The sequence below is a fragment of the Misgurnus anguillicaudatus genome, chromosome 18 (assembly GCF_027580225.2).
Source record: "Misgurnus anguillicaudatus chromosome 18, ASM2758022v2, whole genome shotgun sequence".
Lineage (NCBI taxonomy): Eukaryota > Metazoa > Chordata > Actinopteri > Cypriniformes > Cobitidae > Misgurnus > Misgurnus anguillicaudatus.
This window is the reverse complement of record NC_073354.2, coordinates 9,152,380-9,167,940: the sequence shown is the minus strand read 5'-3', so window position 1 is coordinate 9,167,940 and position 15,561 is coordinate 9,152,380. Positions and strand designations below refer to the sequence as shown.

General features: G+C 36.6%; 1 protein-coding gene across 2 annotated transcripts; it reads left to right on the top strand.

Annotated features, from left to right (window-relative positions):
- The first annotated feature begins 930 nt into the window (after positions 1-930).
- On the top strand, positions 931-15,532 carry rars2 (arginyl-tRNA synthetase 2, mitochondrial). Of its 2 annotated transcripts, none has more exons than XM_073855820.1 (20): positions 931-1,088; positions 1,228-1,301; positions 1,415-1,517; positions 1,610-1,693; positions 2,183-2,280; positions 4,311-4,366; positions 4,731-4,814; positions 5,622-5,698; positions 5,769-5,927; positions 6,052-6,159; positions 10,227-10,321; positions 10,423-10,483; positions 10,562-10,638; positions 10,764-10,888; positions 11,014-11,081; positions 11,227-11,336; positions 11,709-11,801; positions 15,024-15,098; positions 15,231-15,294; positions 15,396-15,532. In XM_073855820.1, exons 1-20 carry the CDS (start codon positions 1,053-1,055, stop codon positions 15,480-15,482), a joined length of 1,734 nt encoding a protein of 577 aa, XP_073711921.1. In that variant the 5' UTR covers positions 931-1,052; the 3' UTR covers positions 15,483-15,532. The 2 variants fall into 2 exon arrangements, with proteins under 2 accessions (XP_073711921.1, XP_073711922.1); XM_073855821.1 differs by having other exon boundaries at positions 6,052-6,162; positions 10,230-10,321.
- The last annotated feature ends 29 nt before the right edge of the window (positions 15,533-15,561 follow it).

The following is a 15,561-nucleotide window of genomic DNA, read 5'->3' as shown; positions in this document are numbered from 1 at the left end:
TGTGAAGACATTTATGCTGACTGATATGACACTTTATGGGATTCAAAAATTTAAAAAAAAGAGGCAGTAAATAATATTGGACCCAGAATTGAGCCCTGTGGCACCCCACAAGTGATAGGAACTAAGTTTGAAGAACAATGTCCACTGAAAAACTCAGATTTCCGCAGATGTCCTCAGTGTATACAGTTAGTGTTATCAGAATTATTTTGTGATTTAAATTAATGTTTTTTTCCCACCAACAGTATTGTGACTGAAGAGTGGACGGTCACTGCAGACCTGTGTGTGTATTTATAGAAAGATCTGTAATGTGTTTTTGGGCTGACATTTGTTTTTAAATGTATGGGTCATGTAAACCAACACTGATAAACCAAAACTGAAACTAGCTCTAGACATAAATGGGTGGTTTCCCAGACAGGGAGGATTAGCTAAATCTTACATTCATAACTGTAAGTTTACAAATAAGAAACCAAATTTTATGATTTTGTTGTCTAAGATAAAGCTTTATATAAGCAGTATTAAAGATTATTTTAATAAGAAAGCTCTAAAGACTCCCTAAACATGTGTGAGCTTTTCGATATGGTTTTTGATACATTTTTGATCTCTGTTTTTTAATTTTCTCCTGGCTTACTTATCTGTTATGCTATATGCTTTTTCTAAAATCTAAAAAAAATACATCTATGTTAAAAAAGCATCCTTATATTAGTGAAGGACTTTACATTTTAATGCTTCTATGTTAAAAATGCGAATTTTGTGTTTTGAACAACACTGGTTTGTAGATATCCTAAATCTATTCATACTAAAAGACTAAAACCCTTTATTTTGATTTTGTTGGAGACATTAAAACACACACACAATGATTTTAAGCACCGTACTTCGCACAAAGTCGTACAAACACTATAGAGTCTAGACAAACACCTGACGCATGATGACTTTTATTTTGAAATGATGACGAGACCAGTAGTATCTGACTTCACCTTGTAAAACATGTCGTCCTGTCATGCACAGTAACACATGAATTCAATGACACTTTAGTGTTTAATAAAATAAGACATATGGCTTGTTTCTTCAGGAGAATTGTCGCACAGCAGGTACATTTATCAGTTTATATGTGCGTTTATTTTACTAATGTAATCAGAGTAAATGTTTCACATCTCTCTCTCTCTCTCTCTCTCTCTCTCTCTCTCTCTCTCTCTCTCTCTCTCTCTCTCTCTCTCTATCTCTCTCTAGCTTGTAAAGATTTGTGGTCAGTCTGAAAATGTGTTTATACCTCTCATCTCTGCTGTCCCCGTGTCAAAGAAACAGTAAGAACAGTGAAATACATTCATTATATTCATTATAGAAATCACACAAAGGTGTTGATATAATGATAGGTGGTTTCAGTGTTGTTTTAAAGGTGTTTGTATATTTGTGTCAGGAGTTTAGGTGATTTACGGGTGTCAGTGAATTCTCTGGTGCAGAATGGAGTTGATCTTCCTCATGATGATCTGCAGACTAATACAGAAACTTTAGCTAAACAGGTGAGAGCTGAGTGATCTTAATAAAGACAGGATTATCACCTTATAGATGAAGATAAATGATAAAAGTTTGTGATCTTGATGATTCCCATCAGATAAAACAGAACGCTGTGGTTGAAGACATCATCACTGGTCGAGGAATCATTTACTTCAGGTTAAATAAACTGATTCTGGCACAGGTACAAACTCTCTCTTACCCATCAGTCTTTATCAGTTCTTTATAATGCCTTACCTTCATCTATACATCTGTTTTTCAAACACATTTATCTATAACAGGGTGAATATGTTAATAAAGTTCAAGCTCTAGTTATTGCTAACTTACATAAAAAACAACAAAGTAAAATAATTTTACTGCATTTGATCATCTTAGCTAATGCGGATTACTATGAATTTTATTATTTCAAATAAACAATAGTATATAAGTAAATTAACAAATTATATGATTAAATTGTTGTTCAAGTGTTGACTTCAATGAACTTTATTATAAATCTGAAGCTGAAAGACTTGTGTGAGTCTTTCAGTGCTTATTTATATTTCTCAAGATACGGGCTGTAATTTAAATAGAAATATTTTATGTTGTACTGCTGCCTTTGAGTTTTACGACAACAAGAAATTATTTCTTGGGCTGTTTGTCTTTGTTCTGGGCTTGAATGTTGAAAATGTTACAGAAACTCCTGAAGCAGCTTCATTCAGATCCTGAGAGGTTTGGACTGAAGAGTGAACTTCTGACACATCTTCAGAGCGGCACAACGCTGGTGGAGTTCAGGTGAGCTCAAGTTTATTTACACAATTTTAGAATCACTTTCTGTTTTTAGCCCCATTTGTAACAACCCCCTGTTTTGGACCACACATTTAAAAGATGCAGTGATAAAGGCATTGTTTGTTTTTCAGATCTTTTCATTGATAATTCATTTGCTACATTTAATTACCTCATAAGGATAAATTGTAATTTAATTTTAGTGAATAATTCAGAGTAATGCAGAATAAAAAAATAAACAGGAACATTTATTTGCCATGTAAATGTTTCATGCCAATCACATAACCAATTCAAGGATTAAGTAAGGAATAATTGACGATTAGCCTTGAATAATTTAAAAATAATGCACAACCAAGGTGGTAATGTTGCACGACATGAAGCGGAGTTACATCATGGATGTGCATTATTTTCAAATAATTCAAAGGACTTGAGTCAATTAATTTCTCTTATACCACAGTTACCACAGACATTACTCTGGTGGTTATTTTAAGACATCTGACAGGTCAGGTGTGCGTTTTACAGAAAAATCATCTGTGAAACATTTCTCAACCAATCAAAATAAAGCATTCAACGGGCCTGTGGTATTACTAAGTATAAGCTATATTCAGGTACTTTCAACATCATAATTTTGTAGGAACTAATTTCCAGAGTTTTCCCCAAATGCCAGAGAAATCCCTTTTTGAGATATTGTCAGCCCCAATAGATAAGAACCGTATCTATATATTATATCTATCACATGTTGATTTTATCTAGAACTTCATCTCTTTTACATGGGAGAAAGAGGTCAGTATTTCTGAGAAACGTTGGTCTGAGGCTCTTGCTAGAGTTAACTGTTTTGTTAAGTTTGATTTAATTAAAAGGTTTACACGGTACCCAGTTTACCAAAGCTAGACTCCAAAAATGTTTCCCAGTGTAAGGTATCTCAGGTTTCGGAAGAAGAACAAAACTGCAATCGTTCCCGTGTTTCAGCACCGGCACCAAACTGTAAGGGTGGATTCACTACAGTGGTTCAGTCAAGATGGTGTAAAACTGTGTGTTTCTGGTCAATTATCACCCTTTGCAACTTATACCAATGACGGAAATAAGCGCAGTTATAGTAGTAAAATATATGGGAGAGCATTGCTAGAACATGAATATATTGTATTGCAATATGTAGCGTTTAAGTATTAGCGTTAAATCAAAACTAAACAACAGATTTTGTAAATGATATGGTTTAATAACAGTACTGACTTAAAGTTACAATTGAAATGGTTACACTATAAACCAAATAGTTGCCATCTTTGGTGTGTCTGAAGTAACAAACAGCTGTTACTTCATTTACCTTTCTGGTTCCCAAAATATGTATTTTACTACATTGGAAGTGCCCAACCTTATCTCCAACTACTTATTGGTTAAGAGATCTTATGTCGTTTCTAGAAAAATTGAAGTATACAAACCGGGGCTCAACAATAGATACTATAAAACTTGGAATTACATTATAAACTTCTTTGGCCTCACTAGACTATAAATGATTTATTATTACTAATTTCTTTTTCTTTTTAATTATTGTTATTATTATTGTATTATATATTATTACTATTTTATTGTTCTTTTTAATTATTATTATTATATTATTTTTAAAAATTATTTATTTATTTTTATTAATCCTCCTAATGGGTTTGTGGGTGGGGATTAGTTATACAATATAAGCGAGGGGACAACATGAAAAGTGCTGACAATGTTTTGTTTAATGCATTTTTATCTGTGCAAAAAAGCGTTATTAAAAAAAAGTTTATTTACACAAACATACTTCAAATAACAGAAATAAATTACTAAGAAACAAAGAGATAATGTTATAAATGAAAAAAGTAACATTTAGTGATCTTTAAAAAAGAATGATTAACAATAGCAGCATACAGAGACATTTTAATTAACATTTAAAAATGAAATAAAAAAATTATCAAATATTAATAAAGGTTTGAAAAGAAAACTGAAATCATTTGTTGTGAAGATGTGAAGGTATTTGTGTGTTGAATTAATCTTTATATTTTGGGTTGTAGTTCCCCAAATGTTGCTAAGAAGTTTCATGCTGGACATCTTCGCTCCACAATTATTGGTGAGGTTTTGAATTTTGATGATGTTGAATGTGATGTTGAGCTGTCTCTCCAGTAGATGGAGTACTTCACACATAAATCTATGGGGCGGTTTCCCGGACAGGGATTAGACTAGTCCAAGACTAAAATAAATGTAAGAGATGTCCAAACTGAAAACAACTTGCACTGAAATATTTTTAAATACATCAGTGCCCTTTTTTTGCCTCAAAATGCACACAAGTAATCTTTTTAGTAATGCATGTTTGTTAAAACTAGTTATATTTCTATTTCAACTAAGGCCTAGTCCTGTCTGAAGATAATCCCTGTCCGGGAAACCACCCCTATATACAACACTGTATTCACAGACTGTATGGCTGTTTTGTGTAGGCAACTTCATTTCCAATCTAAAGAAGGCTTTGGGGAAGGAGGTGATTCGTGTTAACTATTTGGGCGACTGGGGGATGCAGTTTGGTGAGTTTTACTCTTAACAATGCATTCCTAACAAATCAAGAGATGTGACTTTCACTTCTCATTCACCGTACAGACTGGAGCTCAATGGAGATCTATAACACAACTGTCTAATGATCTGTTGTCTAATATCTGTTTTTTTGTCCAACACTCTAATATATATATACATATTCTGTTTCGAATGTCTTTTTCTTTGTAATTTTTTACATTAGCCCTGAATCTACAGTACTCTCTAGTATTGTAAATGAAACTGAAGCTGTCATCTTCGACTTAGAGGTTAAAGATATGAAATAATCCTCGTTTGGTTCATCTGGTTTTACCACATCTCTTTCTGTTTTTTTTTCTTTTTTCGGAGTCTTTCATTGGTAGAGTTGTTCACCCGTGTATAAAGTTTTCAGTTCTCAAAGCGTATTATAACACAATGATTGTCTGATGAGTAAATACTCGAAAGCAAACAATGTTAAGGTTCATTTAACAAACCCTATAGCATTCTTTTGTCTCTTATATAATGGCAAGTGATTTCTATAATGAAACGTTTAATTTTTGTCAGATTTACTGAAGGAGGTGTAGAGGTGATGACTGTTGGATTATAAAGTAGTGATGATGTCATTGTGATATCCTTTCAAAGCATCTAAATCTGTAGATTATTTCAACCTCTTGGCGGGAAACTTTTAGTAAATCAAACGTTTGAAATGGTTTCTGAACAATATTTTCATTGTTCTCTGTAAAGCTGATCTTTATACTGCTGTCCGTTATAAATGAAGTTTCTTTAAGCGATTGGTTAATAATTTGTGTTTGAATGGTGTTCAGGTCTTTTGGGAGCAGGATTTGAACAGTTTGGATCTCAGGAGAAGTTAAAGTCCCAGGCTCTAGAGCATCTGTTTCAGGTCAGTGTTTGTGTCATACATGTGTTGAAGGTGTGTGGAAGGACTCTTGGCTGAGATGTTTTTCGTGCAGGTGTACGTTCAGGTGAACCGTGAGGCTGAGCGTGATGAGAGCCTCCGTCAGGCTGCTGCGGAGTTCTTCAGACGACTTGAACAGAAGGAACCTCAGGCTCTGTTGCTATGGAAACAGTTCATGGAAATCACAGTGGAAGAATATAAACGCATCTATAAGGTAAATCACCATTTTTTTAAAATAATGTACCTTTAAGACTTATTATATATGTAAATGTCCACTGTTATGATTGGCTGAGCTGCTCCTTATGTGAAGGTGTCTGACCGTGTTTGTTCTCTATAAGCGTTTAGGAGTTCATTTTGATCATTACACTGGAGAGTCTTTTTATCAGAGTCAAACCCAGAATGTTCTGGAAGATCTGAAGACCAAACATCTGCTCAAGACAACAGAGTATGTCCACTTCTGAATCTGATCTGAAAACCAATGAAATGCTTTCAAACATTACTGAAAAAGTAAAAAATGTATGTGATTGGTTGATGACATATGTGTGAGCTTCAGTACCTGACTGTGACAGGTTGACAACGTACAGGCGTGCTTTGGTCTTTGATGGCAACGGGTTGACGACGTACATGGAGCATTTCGGCCTCTTGATCGTGACAGGTTGACGATGTATTGGAGTGGTTTGGTCTCAGACCATGAAGGGTTGACAACTCCCAAATATAAAATCTCGCTATTCAGAATACGAATTGAATAGACAATTATCTTAAAGGGACAATAAGTAGGATTTACCCCATCTAGTGGTAAAATTGTATTTTGCATTCAAATGAACAGTGCTCTCTAGCGCCTCACTTTTCCAAATGCGTGTTGCAACTACTGTAGCCGTTATGTAATCGCTGATCTCCTTGTCCGTTTCAGCTGGTTCACATGTTCTGAATGAAAACGCGTTGTGGAAACGTGTTGGTAGGCTAGTGCTTTTTGTCCCTCTCTGCTTTTATAGTTTATCAATACGGCAGAACAACATGGAAGCCTCCTTGGACTTACCCGTTCAATGTAAGTAAAGAGAAAAGAAATTTTAAGCTTATAAAGAAAAGTCAGATCACTGGCATATGTCATTTGACACCAACGATGGCATGAATAAAGACATTTATTTTGATTAATAAAACACTTTAAACCCTACTTACTGTCACTTTAAATATTTGTGAAATATGGTTACTCTACTCGACCCTCCAATCATAAACCCGACTGCTGAAGCAATTTAACAACGTTGCAAATTTAACAATTTTTTGCAGTGCTACACTACACAAAAATGACTTTCTTACTTAGTATTTTTGTCTTGTTTTCAGTACAAATACTTAAAAATTCTTAAATCAAGATGCATTTTCTTGGTGAGCAAAATGACCTAAGAAAATAAATCTAGTTTTTAGACAAAAAATAAGCAAATTTGTGTCTAAAAGAAGCAAAAACAATCTGGCAATGGGGTAAGAAAAAATCTATAAATAATTTAAGAAAAATAAAAAATAAAAATTCTTACCTCATTGGCAGATTCTTTTGCTTGTTTTAAGCAAAGTCACTTAAATTTGATATTTGATTAAAACTAGACTTATTTTCTTGGGTCAATTTTGCTTACTAAAAAAATACATCTTGATTAAATTTTTTTTTAATATTTGTACTAAAAACGAGGCAGAAATACTAAGTAAGAAAGTCATTTTTTGCAGTGTATTGTTAGCTGATGTAATCATTTATATACAATGTGACAATATGACTATATTTAATGTTAGTCAATAATTCAGAATAAATCCAAACAGGACAATTTATTTGCCAGGTAAATGTTTCATGCCAATCACATAACCAATTCAAGGATTATGTAAGGAATAATTGACGACAGCACTACAAAAAATGACTTTCTTACTTAGTATTTTTGTCTTGTTTTCAGTAAAAATATCAAAAAATTCTTAATTTAAGATGTATTTTCTTGATGAGCAAAATGAATGAATGATGACCTAGGAAAATAAGTCTAGTTTTTAAACAAAAAATATATAAAATTTAAGTAAATTTGTGCTTAAAACAAGCAAAAAATATCTGTCAATGGAATAAGTAAAAATCTTGAATTAAGTGTTTATGAAAAAAGTAAAGTTATTTCAAGAAAATATTTCTTAATTCATTTGGCAGATTTTTTAAGCACTAATAACCTTAAATTTGATATTTTTTGTCTAAAAACTAGATTTATTATCTTAGGTCATCTTAATTTAGGAATATTAAGATATTTTTACTAAAAAACAAGACAAAAATACTAAGTAAGAAAGTCATTTTTTGCAGTGAGGCCATTAAATTATTAAAGCAATAAGCCCCAAGAAGCAGTGGGTTACCAGTGCTCTGCTTCGCGCCGTGCCTAATAACGCCCCTTAGCTGTTATAAAATGCACTGTAACCCCACTGCTTCGAGGGGTTTATTGCGTTTATAAAACGGTTACTTCATATGCATAACATTAGCGGGATTTTATTAAAATAAAACACAAATAAGTTGTAATTATATTAGTACAAACTCTTCCGCCAAACAAAGTAGTTCCTCAGAATCAAGTGTGACTGAAACAGAGCGCAGTTCACAACCAACACAGACGCAGCAAAGACACAATAAAAATATGATTTAAGACTGTGGTGTTTATTTTTATAAATCAACATTCATCTATATATACATTAACATTTATATCATGCAACTGTTGAAGTGATGATCAAATATGCTTGGAAGCATGCTGAACTCTTTCCCCGCCATCGTTTTTTTTTTTTGCCACCCAGTTTTAGTTTAATGCCTTGTAGAAAAATTGTCTTCTGTAAATAAACATAAAATATCAAATGAAAGAACAGACCATCCGCTTTCAAACAACAACAACAAAAAACCTGTTTCATCCTACCTTCATTTGTTCTCTTATCACCTCTCAAATTTTTTAGCTTAAAGCGGAGATAATTCCATTTATGTGAATAACTTTTGTAAGAGATCAGATTCAGAGCCTGATCAAAACACGCTGTTTTTAGTGTTGAGTGAATGCGTCAGTGTTTAAGTTTTGTAAGATCGCCACCCAGTGGATAGCGGAAATATGAATTTGAGTTAGAAACTCCTCAGGGAGAGTTTTATCTTTATTGATGAGATGACTCAACAATATTTATTGACATTTATCTGGATATCGCCATAATTGTTGCAATTGTATACAAATGAAAAATATGATTAAAGACTGTGGTGTTTATTTTCATAAATCAGTACGCAGCAACAGTGGCGCAGTGATATTCCTGTAATGCGGTCTGAACCGTGGGTTTACCAGGGTATCTTATCATAGCTTAGAACGCGTTTCAGAATGAAGAACCAGAACTGCCTGTTTTATAATTGAAAATAATGCACACCCAAGGTGGTAATGCAGCCCCGCAGGTTTCAATTCAAAAGATGGGAGTCAATTGTTCCTCTTATACCACGGTTACCACAGACATTACTCTGGTGGTTATCTAAGACATTTGACAGGTCAGGTGTGTGTTTTACAGAAAAATTATTTCTCAACCAATCAGAATAAAGCATTCAACAGCCCCATAGTACAACAATGAAACAAAACATCAAACACTCTAAGATGCACAACACTATGGGTTAATCTGGATACAGAATCCCCAAGTGAATAAAGAAATACTGAAAGCACTAAACAAAGCACTGTAATAATGAAAGGAATTTGGTAGTGATTGGGTCTTGTGGACCCAGGGGCTGCATCTCATGGGTGATTTGGTTTACATGTCTAAAGCGGGAGGTGTGTCCCAACATTGGGTGAAGTTTGCCTAATTTATTTCTATACTTTATTATCTGTTTCTGTTGTTATGGGAGTGAGACCATTGTACCAATCACACTGAGATGTTTTAAATGATATCAAACATGACTATTTAGATTCTTTATGCATGTCGTGCACAGTTTATGACTTATGCTACGTACACACCAAACGCGTAGCATCGCGTTGCTCGCTCTAGATTACTCGCGGGATTTAACTTTGTGGCATGCAAATTTTTTGCTTGAGTTGAATATTTTCAACTTGCGCGAAGGCGCGTTTGAGGCGAATAGCGGGTGTTTCCGCGGTAATCGCGCCCGCCCAATTCGCGTAATTCGCATCGCGCGAGGACACATCTGATCGCTTTGCATTGACTTTGTATGTAATCTACTCGCGCAAATCGTTGAACTCGCATCTGGTGTGAACTTACAGTTAAGGTGACTTTCATACTTCAGTGAATTAAGGTGTAGAGAGAAGGGAACAGATGTGGACCTGTACGTTTTGTTGGGTTGTGCTTTCTCATATAGGGGTGCGAACTTTGTGGGGAGCTCACTCCGCTCTCTGTTTCTTGCACCGTTGTGCCCCCTTGATGTGACACCATGGCTCTGGTCTTACCTTACGGGTGCACTTCTGTGCCAGACTGCGATAGGTTAAAAACATACAGAAGGTAGCTCATCAACCAATCGATGCTTTGGTACCTGACTGTGATTGTTTAATTTGCAGAGAAGGGCACGTCTGTGGTCGATCTCTCTGATGCTGGTGATATGTCATCTTACGCTACATTAGCACGTAGCGATGGGACGTCACTCTACCTCACCAGGTGTGTATCTAGCCCCCTCTTAACCCGAAATGCAGACACAGTATTGTTAAGGTTAAAGAGGTGTTTTCTTGCTGTTTATAAAGGTTGTGATGTCATTTCAGAGACATCGCAGCAGCGCTGGACAGAAAGCGGAGGTTTGACTTTGATGAGATGATCTATGTGGTGAGATTGGTAATAGATCAGAGTTACTCTTGATGTCTGTCACTGTATTTATTTACTCATGATTATTTCCTCTTTAAGACAGATAAGAGTCAGACTGTACACTTCCAACATCTCTTTCATATCCTGACAGCTATGGGACACCAGTGGGCAAACAGGTACACGTGTCATCACCTTTGTTGTTTCTCAAACAAAGACTCAGTGTTTACATTTCCTTGAAAAATTAAACACACACCTGTTTCAAATCCCAGCATAATTCTTGACTCAAGTGTGTGTGTTTTAGATGTGCTCACGTGGCATTCGGTCGGGTTCAGGGCATGAGCACACGGCGGGGTGAGGTGATTTTTCTGGAGGATGTGCTGGAGGAGGCTCGTAACAGAATGCTCGACAACATGAGACAGTCCAGCAGTAAGAAATCACATCAGGATATCACACGAAATCATTAACTCATGAGATTATCTGAGATGTATTTATCTTCGTATCTATATTGTCATTTTGTTGGTTAAGTAAAAGTGTTTGTCTATGTTGTGTAGCTTCAAAAGCTCTTGAAGATCCTGAAGAAACAGCCGAGAAGATCGGCATCAGTGCTTTAATAATACAGGTAGAGATGAAGGACCGGTTTCTCATTCTGTCGGTTTCTCATTCGACTGGTTGTTATTTACCTGTCAGGCTTGATCTCATATTCATCTTTTACGATGTGTTGTTGTTATAATTATATCTTTATTGTGTGCTAATGTGTTTGTAAGGACTTTAAAGGCCCTCTGATGTCAGATTATAAGTTTGAATGGGATAAAGTCCTTCAGGCTCAAGGAGATACAGGAGTTTTTCTACAGTATACACACGCTCGACTCTGCAGGTATTAACATAATACATCAAATCCTCTCATTGAACAACGCTCAGAGATGCTTGATTCTGATTGGTTAATCAGCAGTGGAACACATTTATAAAAGGATGCTAAACTCCTTAACTGTTGTGGTTTCATGTTTGTCATTTAAATTAGGATTCAATACACATTTATTAAAATCATAAGCTGGATTTTTGATCATAAGAGTTCCTGTGTGTCTGTGAGAGAATGAATGAATGAATGAATGAATGAATGAATGAATGAATGAATGAATGAATGAATGAATGAATGAATGAACACCTCTGAATCAATCCCATTTGTAAAACACTGTTGTTGTATGTTAGTGGATGTGTGTGAATCTGTGTGTTTGTGTTCATCAAACAGTTTGTTGAGCAAATATTCACATGAGAAGGAATGCAGTGACTTCTCACCTCTTATGGACAACAGAAGTGTTTGTATTCTTCAACACCTGCTCAGGTGAATGAGACACACACGCACACACACACACATGCACACACTTCACATACATCTGTGACAGATCTCAACAAAGCAACAATACAGGCTGTAGGTAAATGAAATATACTGGTATATAGTCCAGCCAGTAAAACTTGTCTGACAGCACACATCACACATGCAAACACACACAAACACACACACACACACACACACACACACACACACACCACACTTACACACATGCTTACATTTGTAGCTTTGTTGTATTTGATATCTGAGACAATTATAACTACAGTGGTGTGAAAAAGTGTTGGCCCCCTTTCTGATTTTTTTTTCCATGTTTGTCACACTTTAATGTTTCAGATCATCAAACACATTTAACTATTATCAAAGATAACACGAGTAAACACAACATGTGTTTTTTAATGAAGATTTTTATTATGAAGAGGAATCTAAATCCAAACCCACATGGCCCTGTGTGAAAAAGTATTTGTCCCCTAAACCTAATAACTGGTTGGGTGGGTCACTCTTAGCAGCAACAAATGCAATCTAGCATTTGCAATAACTTGTAATGAGTCTGTTACAGCGCTGTGGAGGAATTTTGGTCCACTCATATTTGCAGAATTGTTGTAATTCAGCCACACTGACCACATTTTTAAAGGGGTGGTTCAATGGTATTTCAAGCATTCTTACTTATTAACACAGTTATAGAGTTGTTTCCTCATGCTAAACGTAGGCAAAGTGTCAAAAAAGCACTTGGGCGTGTTACAGAGTATTTCTGTGCCGAATGCAGGTCGTTTACAGGTCCAGCTGACGTTTCGGGGGTTTCTATACGTATCACTGTTATATATGGGCACTTCCCCCGGAAAACCCAGCCCACCCCTCAATTAGCAGGAGACGGTAGAACTTACAAACATCTTATCACGCGACACAGTTTTGTTCAATTTCAAAACTCAACAATGGCACGAATGAAGAAGTGTGTTTTTGGATGTAAGGAGAAGAAAGCCTGCATTATGGAAACAATGAATATAGTTTGTTATCAGGGGTAGCAGCGGAGTTTTGCGTGTGTGTTTGATGCGGTGGAGTTTCCCAAACAGGTCATGAGTTGCACGCGGTAAGACAGACTTCTGTCTTATGTTGGAAATAGGCGCGTGCATATTATAAAATGACACAAACATGTAGCGAATCATAAGTTAAACAGTGTTGTATAGTGTTGCATGACTTGTACTCGCTCCTCCCGCGGTGTAACTCCTCCTTCTTCATTTTATCGTACGTTATCGGAAAGATTCGGTAAAGCTAATCTTTCTTTCATAAATCTGATTAAACTAAAGACTCTTCGGAGATATAAAGGATGTAATACTATTCTATAGGTACTCCAGATTAACATCAGAAATGCAGAAACAGCAGGTGTGTTACGTGAGCTTTAAGGTCATGCCAAAGCATCTCTCAATAGGATTGAGGTCAGGACTTTGGCTAGGCCACTCCAAAGTCTTTTTGTTTTTCTTCAGCCATTCAGAGGTGGACTTGCTGGTGTGTTTTGGATCATTTTCCTGCTGCAGAATCCAAGTTCGCTTCAGCTTGAGGTCACAAACAGATGGTTGGACACACACTTTTTAAAAAGTTAAGCTTTTGTCTCGTCAGTCCACAGAGTATTTTCCCAAAAGTCTTGGGGTTCATCAAGATGTTTTCTGGCAAAGCTGAGATGAGCCTTTATGTTCTTTTTGCTCAGCAGCGGTTTTTGTCTTGGAACTCTTCCATGCAGGCCATTTTTCCCAGTCTCTTTCTTATGGTGGAGTCATGAACGTTGATCTTAACTGAGGTAAGTTAGGCCTGCAGTTCTTTGGTTTGTTGTTGTGGGGTCTTTTGTGACCTCTTGGATGAGTCATTGCTGTGCTCTTGGTGTAAATTTGGTTGGCCGGCCACTCATGGGAAGGTTCACCACAGTTTCATGTTTTCGCCATTTGTGCATAATGGCTCTCACTGTGGTTTGCTGGAGTCCCAACGCTTTAGAAATGGCTTTATAATCTTTTCCAGACTGATAGATCATAATTACTTTCTTTCTCATTTGTTCCTGAATCTCAACATGATGGCTGTTTCTCAATTCCAAGAACGGAAAGAACAGACTTGCGTTCGCGTGAAGACCGGTCTTGCCAGGCGACCTTGGAAGAATGAACACAGAACGCACTTGTTAGAATCGAGATGTGTGCGATGTTCCTGTTGGTCACCTGACCTACCCAGATTTCAGCACGCAAGTCTGCACTCGATGCATCCTCGATATCAAGAACACATCCGGGGATTTTCATGCGTCCTCTGTACTTGTGTTCTTAAGAATTGGAATTGAGCTTCAACAGTTAATGATGACGTAGAGCGAGAACACAAAGAAGCAAGATCGCTGAAGAACACATTGAGAAACAGCCGATGTGTAGCTTTTAAGGATATTTTGGTCTACTTCACTTTGTCAGGCAGGTCCTATTTAAGTGATTTCTTGATTGCGATCAGATGTGGCAGAAATCAGGGCTGGGTGTGGCTAGAGCAATGCTTCCCAATCCTGGTCCTGCAGCACCCTCTCCCAGAAAGTTTTAGATGTCTCCTTATTTTAAACACCTGATTCAACTGATCCAAAATGATAAACCTGTCTCCCTAACACGCTGCTGAGTTGAATCAGGTGTGTTCGGTGGGGGGCCATCTGGAACTTTTTGGGGGGGGGTGCTCGGGGACCAGGATTGGGAAGCACTGGGCTAGAAAAACTGAACTCCGGTGTGATAAACCAAAGTTAAGTTTTAACCGAGGGAGCAAGCCCTTTTTTTTACACAGGGCCATGTGGGTTTTGATTCATTTAAAAACTGCATGTTGTGTTTACTTGTGTTATCCCCGACCAATATTCAAATCTGCTTTATGATCTAAAACATCAAAGTGTATCAAATATGAAAAAAAACATGTTGTTCTAAACCTGTATGAATTTCTTTTTTCTGATGAACACAAAAGAAGACACTTTGATAAACGATGGCAAGCCGACAGCTGATAGTAACCATCGACTTCCATAATAGGAAAACAAATACGATGGAATTCAATGGGTACCATCAACTGTGTGCCCACCATCATCTATCAAAATATCCTCTTAGAAAAAAATTAATTCACACAGGTCCAGAACAACACGTGGATGAGAAAATGACTTTTAATTTTTAGGTGAACTATCCCTTTAATCCTGTTCTCAGTAATAATGATGTCTGATTGTATTTTTAGATATGATGAAATTCTTCTTCAGTCAGAGACGGACCTGCAGCCCAGACATCTTGTGAACTTTCTCATGACTCTCTGGTGTGTGTTTGTGTCTTGATGATCCCTTAAAGATCAGTCCATGTTTACAGACCAGTCAAGAGAAATTCTTGGGTTGAGTTGTGACCTTTCACCAGTAATTCACCAGTACTTGTGTTTGTTCTGTGTTTGCAGTCATCTGGTGGCCTCCGCCCATCGTGAGCTGCCTGTGAAAGGAAGCTCAGCGCAGGTGGCTCAGGTAAACCAACACTTACATCTAAACCTTTGATGATATCTGTTCACCATCACTAACTCTTTCTCTTTTTCTCTCATGTCTGTCTGTGTGTTATTGTTTCCTAGGCCAGACTTTGTCTGTTCAGTGGCTGTCGCTCAGTTCTGGCGAGTGGAATGAGGATTCTGGGTATCACACCTGTGGACAAAATGTGAATTTCTTTTTCTTATTGGATGGCTCTCAATATAAAGTTGATTAACTCGCATCATTAATGTGTGTGATGATTTATTGGCC